Raw genomic sequence first — 11,562 nt, 5'->3', positions numbered from 1 at the left:
CATTTAAACATGCCACAACACATGATAGGCCAAGCATGCAATCAACACACAAGGTAAGCATGTCACAACATGCAAGAATGGACTTAGACTAATTTAGGCAGCCCTCAAACTAACCTAAAACAGTGGCGAAAGTGCTCAAACATGAGGGCCAACACATACACACGCATATGTTAATGGGCCATCACTTAAGCACAAAGAGGGACTTTTAAGCACACTTAAAAGGAGAACAATATGGACAGTTAGCATGCACATTAAGCTCTAAAATCATGTTGTAAAATGATGCCAAATCAATTTAAACAAGGGTCATCAAAGCATGCAAGCAAAGCCAAGGCTTAAGACAATCCAAAGGGGTATTGAACCACCCTTCACAAAACCAAACATGGCATGAATTGAACAACTAAAATCAGATTTCTAGCATGTTAAAACAAAGCCAAAAGACCACTTAGATGGCATCTAAATGACTTATACATGGAAGCATACGCAATGACCAAACATGGAGCATGGGGCATAACCTCTTCAAATGTCAAAGGAGCATTAAATGCAAGCATGCAAGCATATTATAAGGACTGAAATAACATGGTAAGTGGTTCCAAACCACTGAAACAAAGCAAGGATGGCATGCTAGAGAGGCCAAGGCTTAAGGCATTCAAGAGGGATTACATGGTAGCTATACAAAGCAAGACATGAATGACTCAAATGACCTAAAATAGTCCCTTAGCACACCAAAATATACATGTAAGCTTCACAAAGCCTAGCCAAAACACATGAGCATGGTAGTCTAAATGCTATGCATGTATTGAGGCAAATCATGGCATTACAAGGCATGTATGCTAAGCAAGCATGGTGTACCAAAACCAACTAAAAACAGAGGCATATTATGACATAATAAGCACAAAAATCAGTTAAGGCATGGTGAACACACACTTAAACTAGATGCTCCCTCAAGAGGCAAAAATGGCCCTTTTCAAGGACAACAAGGAGAGGGGGTGGCCCTCTCCTTCCTAGGACCTCAACGCACCATCCTCACCTTAGAAATCCCTCAAGATTTCAGTGGTGAGGAGGCCCAAACAAGTTGGTCCCAGAGCTCAACAAAAATGGCACCAAAAAGGGCCAAATAAGCCCTAAGAGGGGTCAAACAACCCCAAATCTTAAAACACCCTTAACAAACTATTTAGAGAACTCAAAAAAAGAACTTTTATATGTTATATGTTAAGCTCAAAAACAGTTGCAAGATAGGCTAAAAAGCTTTGCAAAAACGGGGGAAAAGGGACAAGTTTCTTACCTTTGTAGACCCTCTTCACAAATGGTGGACCAACAGTCTCCTTAGGTCCAAACCAGCTTCAAAACTTCAAAAACAACCCTCTAGAACCTCAGCTCCAAGAGGATGGTGTAGTAGTAGGTGTTTGTGTGCAATACTAAGGCCTAAAACACACACAAATACCCCAAGAAAGAGAGATATAGAGATAGGATATATACAAACCCTAACCCTAGAACTCAAAGCTAAACAAAGGTTGTCTAAGTTGTCTCTCCTTTTTTGTTCTTCTTGTTCTTCTTCTCCTCTGCCCTTTCTCTTATTTTCTTTGTTGATTGATATAACTATATATCAATCTGCAACTTCCTCAGAACTCCCACGTCTAGGTATGGGCTGGGGTATGGCCTTGAGTGACAGCTGCCAGCTGTCTGCAGAGATATCTGTTGAAAATCATACTTGGCCGGCCGGCCATCAAATTGGCCGACCGGCATTCAAAATAGCCGACCGGCCATCATATTCAGCCGATGGCAACAAAACACAGCCGGTGGCCTCATGCCAAGGCCGGTGGAGTGTGGGGATGGCCCAAGAGACATTCCCTGCCCTCCAAAGCAAAAACACAATTGTTTGGTGCAAAACCAGACACAAAACAGTCGAGCCGGGAGATCCTGAGGCAAGGCGCACAACCGAGGCCTCCGGGAACTCAAGACGAACACAAACAAGGATGATCATCGAGTGTTCAAACGGTGACGTCCAAGTCTTGAGGACGGTCAAAAATGGGGTGTCCACACAATGTAACCCAAGAATTTGCCAGAGCCGATCCCAAACGCACATTTGGAAGCGTTAAGCTTCATTTTGTATTTGCGTAAAATGTCAAATGTCTCTTCCAAATCAACTAGATGAGTTTTTTGGACTTGACCACCATGTCATCAATGTACACTTCCATAGTTTGGCCGAGTTGCTCCTTGAACATGGCAGTGACCAGTCTTTGGCAAGTTGCCCCTGCATTCTTCAGCCCAAAAGGCACAACCTTATAGCAGTAGGTTCTTCTTGGGGTGAGGAATGCAGTTTTGTCTTGGTCCTCCGGATGCATGTCGATTTGATGGTAGCCTCTGTAAGCATCGAGGAAGCTCATACGCTGATGGCGTGCCGTCGCATCTACAAGTTGGTCTATTCTAAGTAGGGGAAAACAATCACTGGGGCAGGCTTTGTTTAGGTCCGTGAAGTCAACGCACACTCGCCAAGTCCCATTTTTCTTCTTCACAACCATAGTATTAGAGAGCCATGTATGGTAGGTCACTTCCCTGATTGCCCCGGCGTCAAGCAACCTGTCAACGTCTTCAACAATGGTGGCAGTGTGCTCTGCGGCTGACCGCCGACTTTTCTAAATAATCGGTTTGCATTTAGGATTAACATTCAAACGGCGTTGCGAAACGGTCAGATCTATACCCGACATCGGAGTCCATGCAAAGACATCAAGGTTACTGAGCAGGAAGGAAATTAGCTGCTGTTTGCCGGCTTGATTCAAGGAGGTGCCGACCATGAAGAACTTGTCTGGGTTTCCATCGATTTCAACCCGATCTAGGGCTTCTATGGCCTTTTCACTTGGGAGCCGCCCAACATCGTCGAGGCTCTCCTGATCTGGCGCCTCAATAGAATTCACTTGCAACTCTTTTGGCGTTTTCCAGTAAGGAGATAACATGCTTGTGCCAATTTCTAGGAGCCACGGATTTGCTCAATGCTGTGTTTTGTCGGGAAGCGTAGCAGCTAATGATAGGTACTTGGCACGGCCTGCATAGTGTGCAACCAAGTTCGCCCCATGATGAGATTATATGGCGACGACACCTTGATGACCAAGAATTCCACTTCCACTGTTCGGGAGCCCGCTCGAACGGGTAGTGTGATTTTCCCCAACGGGTATTCTGGATTGGCGTTGAAGCCGAATAGTGGGTAAGGTGCCGGGGAGAGATCCGATTCAGTGAAGCCGAGCTTGGTGAATGTCTTGTAATACATAGCTTCCGATGTGCTCCCCGGATCAATGAGTACGCACTCAATGGTGAATCGGTTTACGTGTAGTTCAATTACCAAGGGATCGATGTGGGGGAGTGTCTCTCCGACCAAATTTGAATCATCAAAAGCAATTCTCGCAGCTTCATGGGGCTGTTTAGCTGGACTGAGTTAATTTTGAGGGTCGGGATTCGACTGAATCGTGTGCACCGCGGATGACATTGGCAGGCTGCATATCATGTGAATCATGTCGAGTGGAGGGGAATCCTGTCTTAAGGCTATTGCTTTGGATGAGTTGCCTTTTTGGATGTATTGTTGCAGCCGACCATCTTGTACCAATTCCTCCAAGCGATCCTTCAATGCGTAACAACTCTCAGTATCATGGTCGTGATCCTTGTGATACTCGCACTGCCTATCCCGTCTTCTCATTTCGAGAGGTCCCACCATTTTTGACGGCCATTTGAAGAATGGAAGGTGTTGGATTTTGGACATAACCACTTTGATCGGCTCTAAAAACTCTGTGTATTTCTTGTTGGCGCGCCTTGCGTGCCTGCCATCGACTTGGAGTTGTTCATTTGCTCGGTAGGGGCATTGGTCGCTCGATCGGCGAGAATCCCGTCTCTTGTCTCGTTTAGCCCGATGCTGTGGTTCAGGGCTTGGAGGTGGTAGAGAATTTAACGGCTGAGCAATTGCAGAAGGAGTCTTCTTGTTGATTACGTTTCCGGCTTTAACCCGCAAGGCGTCATCTTCCACTTTATAGTATTCCTCAACTTTCTTCATCAACGACCAGACTGCTTTTGGGGGCCACCTGGTCAAAGAGCTGCGGAGGGCACTGTTGGGATGTAATCCCATCTTAAAGGCGATAATGGCCATGGAGTCATTGCAAGCGTCATCTACCAGATTAAAACACTCCCAATACCGCGCCGAATACGCACGAAGAGTTTCCCCCGGTTGAATCTGCATTGCCTAGAGGGAGTCGGCCTGCTTTGGCTGGACCTCATTAGTGATAAACCTGGCCCTGAAGGATTTTTGGAGTTGGTGGAAGTTCTTGATCGAAGCCGGCTCCAGTTTATAATACCACCTGACAGCCAGTGGTCCCAAACTACTTGGAAATATTCTGACATGAAAGCCTCGTCGTCTGCATGCAGTGTCATGGCTTGCTTGTAATGGCAGATGTGATCGGTGGGGTCTGATTTACCGTCGTACAAGGTGAATGATGGTGCTTTGAATTTCTTGGGTGCACTGCCCTTGTAATCCGTCATACAAAGGGATCGTGCTGGTCTTCTTCGTCTAAACTGTTTCTTCTTCGCTTATGCCTTATACGTGGACTCTCTTCAGAGGAACTGGTAGTTTCGGGTCGTCCCTTCTTCTTGGGCTTCGAGGATAATGAGTCGGAGTCGCTATCAGTGTCTTGTTGTCAGGCTCGAGGCCGTTGACCACCTACCCTCAAAGGTCGTTTCGGATCTGGGCGTACAGCTTGTTTGGACTTTGCCACTTCTAAGGTCAAATCCTGACGGAGACGTTCATTCTCAGCGATCATATTCTCCAACCTCTGTTCGTTTTGCTTTGCTTGTTCCATGATCGCTTGCATTGTCTCATACGCTGAAGTCGAGGGTGAGGCGAAGTTCAAGGTGCGCCTTGCGGCGATAGTCTCCAGTCGAAGCATGTTTGTTGGAGTGAGGTCATCTCTCTATGTGGTTTCGTCAGTGACTATCGGAGGGTCTTCCGTTACGCCCGCCATGGATGTATTTGAGTATTCCCACAGACGGCGCCAATTGTGGGGAAGTGGTTTGGAAATACTCTTCAGATCCTGGGGGACGCTCATGATCCTCAGCTAGTCACCTGAAAAGGAATGAACACTCCGGTCGGGGGTGCCAGAATTAGCACTCTGACGGATAAGTCAGTGTATACTCTTGATTACTTGTATCTTAAGCTAAGCACACTAGTTCTCACCTACCTTTCTCTGACTGATGATCCTGTGTTTATATTATTCTCTTTGGGCCCTAGGGCCAGGCCCATCCTCGATCCTTTACATGTACTTCTATTCGGCCTTTGTTCCACTAGTTGGAACGCCGATTATTTTATTCGGCTCTTCTATTGATTAGGATCAATGCCGAATAAATATTATGTCCCGGACTGGACTCGTTCATTCGTCCCTATTGATCTAGCGAAATTCGGCTCCCACATTATCTTATACAAACTTTTTTAGTCAGATTAAAATAGTAAAATAGTCAGGCAAAAAAAGTTTATCCCAAATGGGGCATCAATACTATGTAAATTATAGCTAAAATAAAAAAATTAAAAAAATTGACTTATAACCAAATATCACATGAGGTGTAACCAACAATTTTCAAATTCTAACTAAAATAATGTCATAAATAATATTACAAATAATATTACAATATATCATAATTAACAAAAACAATAAATCATAACTAAAGAAATAAAAATCATAACCAAAAGTTCATAGCACACTGTACCATAAAATTTCCCATGAAGTGAAATACACATTAGAAATCTTTCTTCTTCCTAATGCGTCTGGATCACGCTTCATGTACTCCCTCCCATAATTGTCTTCTTAAAATATACGTTACAAGAAATGGCTATCTTCTTCCTAATCCGTTTGGATCGCGCTTCGTGTACTCCCTCCCACCATAATTGTCTTCTTGACTTTTGACAGAGCTATTGTAGTGGGACTTTGACACATATTTCAGTCTTAATTATCTTTGTTATAGTCCTTGTTTACATCTTTTTTCTTATAAATAAATTTGAAATTATGCTTCACTAAATTTTGTTTGGAATTTATTTAAATTTTTTTTTGTACATTATCTATATAACATTGTTTATGTAGAAAAATTTACATCTCACATCTCTGAATTAAAGGGGGAAATTAAAAATTGTCTAGAGGTGCCGATCAAGTTATGTGCCAAAAAAATTGATGTAATTTTTCTACATTACTAATTAAATAAAATTTCTCATATAAGCACTTTTGAAAAAAGTATTTCATGAACATAAAAAATATATCAATAAATTTGATTTTTTTTTCTTTTATTATTTTTAAATTTTGAAATTGAAATATAATTAGATATCAATATATAATCGATTAGATTACCTTTAAGTTATTTTATCAATTGACGTAATCTAATAAATTACATTATTAGTAGCTATATTTTATAAAATTTATGACTAAACAATTTCCTTAAAATAGACGTTCTACTAATTTTCTTTATTTTTAAATGTATATCTGATGAAAATTTTCTTTATTTTTATTCCCCTTGCATTCATTTAACACAGCCCAAGTCAAGTCAATTTGGATTGTTGCAAAAAAAGTTGCTTAAAATATCTCATAGGATCACAAATGCAAAATCCATTTTCGTCCATTGGGAATTGACTTTTTAAATATATATATTTTAAAATTTTTATAAAAATTATGTAAAAAAAAAATAGAAAGAATAAGTTGACCTTAATATTAAATTTTTGATTTTTTAACTAAAATTCTAAATTCACAGACATAGATTGAAAAGTTGTGGTCAGGATCGTTTTTTCATCCATGAGAAGGGCAACAATATGGGTGGTTAGATAAATTTAGTTTGATTTTGAGGTAAATTAACAATCAAATTAGTTGTTATTATTCTCTAAATTTATGGATCAATCCAAATCGTGAAATTTTAAAAATGAATCAAAATTGAAACCACCAAAAACTTTCGGTTTCCATTAAGTTTCACGACTCTATATTAAGAACTTCATCACTATATTTAGAATATGTAATTTAATAAATATTAATTTCTATGCAACCATTCCAAAAATTTCATAAACATACTTAAATTTTTGGAATATTCTCCAAATTATTTTTTTTATAAAATGTGTGAAGATAAAAAGAAATTATTCATATTACATATCAATTTCTATGAAACTAAAATTTTCAATAATGTTTATCAATTGCTTGGTTTGGATTTTTTAAAAATATTTTTCAAAAAATTCTATTTTCTTATTTTTTGTATTTTTTGGTTTTCACTGAATTTTTTTAATATTTTAAGCAATGTTTTTAATTTTTAGACACACCTAACATAAATATACTTAAAAGGTATAATTTTCGTGAAACAAATATTTAAAAAATTCACTAAATACCAAAAATACAAAAAAATTATGAAAATTCAGTATATTTTTCATATTTTTGTGTATTTATTAATTTTTGAAATATTTTTTCACAAATATTTTACTTTTTAGATACATCTAAGTAAGGTGCGTCTAAAAAAGTAAAAAAAAAAAAAAATTGCTTAAAATTTTAAAAATGTTTACTAAAAACAAAAAAATACGAAAAATAAAAAAACTCAATTTTCAAAAAGCTGAATTCAAAAAAATAAAACCAAAGACATTATATTGACGTGAATTTCACGTCATGAGGAAGAATGACATGAATTGCACTAGAGCTTGTTACATTTTCATGGATGAGTTAATGCAAATATATTTTATTCACATTTTACTTATTTTTTTTCTTTTTCTTTTCTAAATTCCCCTACCAACCACAACGATAAGAGTTTGGTTTGGAATGGTTTTTTGAAAATTGTATTTTTTATTTTTATTTTTTTAGTGTTTTTTTTTTAATATTCAATATTTTTTTTTATTTTTTATTTTTAGATGCATATAACCTAAATACAAAAGGATATATATATTTTCATATTCTTTTGTATTTATCTAGCGTTTTTATTTATTTATATTGTTTCAAAAATATTACATTTTTTAAGCGTGTCTAAATTATGTGTATCTAAAGAGAAAAAAAATAGTTTAAAATATTAAAAAAAATCATAAAAATAAAAAATATGAAAAATAAAATACTATAATTTTGAAATACATATATATGTATATATTACCGTCTATCCACAATAAAAATGAAATTTACATGCGTAAACCCCACTCTCATTCTAAATAAACTATATAATATATAATAGAAAATGATGTGTGCTTATCCAAACTCAAATTTCATTCCTTAGCTAGGCACTAATACTTTGATGGAGATATAAGTGAGAAAGATCAAAGATTGTAAAATTTTCCTTTGGATTATTACACAAAAGTCATTTAAAATATCTCCCCAGATTGACCAGCCAAGGTCTGGCCAGGAAAAACGCACTATATATAGCGCGAATAACATTCGACATTAAGTCACAAATACACCGAATACTAAATTGTGCTGTGTTGCATGTTTATCATGGGTTCATCATCCATGAGAATTGCAGCAATTGTTTTTTACCTTTGCTTTCTCACCTTTGCAACATTTCATAATTGCTTTTGCAATGGAAACTCCAACATTGTTTGCTCCAAAACCGAAAAGCTAGCGCTTCTAAAATTCAAGAAAGATTTTAAAGACCTTTCGAACAGGTTGTCCTCGTGGGCTGGTAATGACTGTTGTCAATGGTCCGGAGTTGTCTGCGACAACATCACTGGTCATGTCCATGAGATCCACCTTTCCAATAATTATAGTGATGCTTATTGTCATTATAATGGAAATTATTCTGAATATGAAGCTTGCTGGCATTATCACGAGTTAGGAGGTAAAATAAATCCTTCTTTGCTCGATTTGAAGCGCATCCGTTATCTGGACTTGAGCCAGAATGATTTTGGAGGGATTCGCATTCCTAGTTTCATTGGCTCTGTTGGAAGTTTGAGGTACCTCAACCTGTCTAATGCCGGATTCAGCGGTGCCGTTCCTCATCAACTGGGAAATCTCACCATGATACGTTATCTGGACTTGAGCTGGAATGATTTTGGAGGGATTCGCATTCCTAGCTTCATTGGCTCTATTGGAAGTTTGAGGTACCTCGACTTGTCTAATGCCGGATTCAGCGGAGCCATTCCTCATCAACTAGGCAATCTCACCATGATGCGTTATCTTGGTCTTCAAGGTACTTTTTTTGAAATTGAATCACAGTATTTACACTGGGTTTCAGGTCTTCTTTCATTACAACACCTTGATATGTCATGGGTAAACCTTAGCAAAGCAGTGGATTGGCTAGAGATGATAAGCTCGCTTCCTTCTTTGGTAGAATTGCACTTAGCTTTTTGTGATATCAAATATTCTTCTCCTTCAACTACCATTAACTCTACATCACTACATATCCTCGACCTTTTTGGTAACAATTTTGCATCGTCTATACCTAAGTGGGTTTTTAGTCTGAATCATCTAGTTTCCCTAGATATCTGTGATTGTAACTTTTATGGCCCAATTCCCAATGGTATTCAAAACATGACTTCTCTCAAAGAGTTTTATGCTTCTGGAAATAATCTGAATTCATCATCGCCCAACGAGTTGTATAGCCTCAAAGACCTTGTTGTTCTAGACTTAGGCTACAATAAGTTTCAGGGACCAATTCCAATTGGCCTTCTAAACATGACTAGTTTTAGAGATCTAGATTTGTCCTATAATTTTTTCACTTCCTTGCAAGGTGTAATCTCAGGAGCCATAGGAAACTTGACTTCCCTCATTAGCCTTGACTTGTCACACAATCAACTTGAGGGAAACATACCAATGTCGATGGAAAGATTATCATCTATGGCAACGTTACATCTTTCCTATAATCATTTGAATGGAACTCTTCCTGAAAGTCTTGGGCAACTTGCAAAATTAGAAACATTAGATGTATCTCATAATTTGATGGAGGGTGTTGTTTCTGAGATTCATTTTGCCAATCTCACAAGATTAAGTTGCTTAGATGGAAGTGGGAATGATTTAACTTTGAAAGTGCATGATGGTTGGATCCCCACTTTTCAAGTTAGAGCTTTGATGTTGGCCTCTTGGCAATTAGGACCGCAATTTCCAGCTTGGCTTCAATACCAAGGACAATTGGAAGCATTGGACATATCCAACATAGGAATTTCTGATTCCATTCCGCAATGGTTTTGGCCCAAAATTTCCAAATTTTCACAATTAAATCTCTCTCATAATCAAATTCGTGGAGAGATTCCAAGGAAATTTAAGGTTCTCATTAGTGCTTTTGTGATTGACCTGAGTTTCAATTACTTCAGGGGTATGTTACCATTCATCTCCTCTAGTGTGGTATGGTTAGATTTTTCAAATAATTCTTTTTTAGGATCTGTTTACCACGCCTTATGTGGTAAGATAAGGAAACAAAATTTACTGACTGTTCTTAATCTTGGAAACAATTATTTGTCTGGAAAAATTCCTAATTGTTGGCAAGATTGGCAATATTTGCAAGTCTTAAAATTAGAAAATAACAAATTGATTGGTACCATTCCACCGTCTATTGGACATTTAGCTTCCCTCAAATCATTGCACTTGCGACATAACAACCTCTCAGGGAAACTACCGCAATCTCTACAACATTGCATAAATCTGGTGCTCATTGATCTTGGTGGAAATGAATTTATTGGAAGCATACCTAGTTGGATGGGGAATTCATTTTTGAAATTGGTAGTTCTTAACCTGCGTTCAAATAAGTTTCAAGGTAGCATTCCATATGAGCTATGTCGTCCAAGTTCTCTTCAAATCTTGGATCTCGCACATAATAATCTCTCAAAATTTGTGCCAAAATGTTTCAACAACTTTATGGCCATGGCAAAAGAACAAAATTCAAGCAGTCTCATTTCTTATCACACATTCAATAACACAAGTGTAGTTATACCAAATGCATTTTTGTTGACCAAAGGAATGGAGGTAGAAAATGCATTTTTGGTGACCAAAGGAAGAGAGGTCGAATATACCACCACCCTTAACTTGGTTACAAGCATGGATCTTTCTGAAAACAATTTATCTGGAGAGATCCCCAAGGGAATAACTAGTCTAGTAGGGTTGCATTCATTGAATCTGTCGGGAAATAATTTTACGGGAAAGATCCCAGAGAATATTGGTGATATGGAACAACTTGAATCTCTGGATTTCTCTCTAAATAAACTTTATGGTGAAATTCCTTTGAGCATGTCAAATTTGACATTCTTGAGTCACTTGAACTTGTCTTATAATAATTTGATAGGACGAATTCCATTAAGTACTCAGCTTCAAAGCTTAGAGAACTCCAGCTTTGTCGGCAACAAACTTTGTTGACCTCCACTCCTAAATTGCGACACAAACAAGCCAATACCTAAAGTTGGACATGGAGGCAATGAAGAAGGAGAGGGATTTCCAGAAGTGTGGTTTTATGCGATATCGGCACTTGGATTTGTTGTTGGTTTTTGGGTTGTGGTGGGTCCTTTACTATTCAAGATGCGTTGGAGAATTGCTTATTTTCGATTTCTTGATGATATTTGGTACAATTTCTGTAATTTCACTTTAAAATGTCACTATATTTGTAATT

At 38.0% G+C, this 11,562-nt stretch overlaps 1 protein-coding gene across 1 annotated transcript; it reads left to right on the top strand.

The window, feature by feature from the left end:
* The first annotated feature begins 8,462 nt into the window (after positions 1-8,462).
* Positions 8,463-11,312, top strand: LOC145798156 (receptor-like protein EIX1). The gene has a single exon (XM_082885657.1). It carries the CDS (start codon positions 8,463-8,465, stop codon positions 11,310-11,312), a length of 2,850 nt encoding a protein of 949 aa, XP_082741783.1.
* The last annotated feature ends 250 nt before the right edge of the window (positions 11,313-11,562 follow it).

Source organism: Camellia sinensis, chromosome 1 (assembly GCF_055761805.1).
Source record: "Camellia sinensis isolate YWXY chromosome 1, ASM5576180v1, whole genome shotgun sequence".
Classification (NCBI taxonomy): Eukaryota; Viridiplantae; Streptophyta; class Magnoliopsida; order Ericales; family Theaceae; genus Camellia; species Camellia sinensis.
Note: the sequence above shows the minus strand (reverse complement) of the source record. Positions and strands in the feature narration are given on the sequence as shown.

Bases quoted from the DNA above. Each gene is read 5' to 3' on its own strand.
- LOC145798156 (XM_082885657.1), top strand. From the start codon at position 8,463: ATGGGTTCATCATCCATGAGAATTGCAGCAATTGTTTTTTACCTTTGC.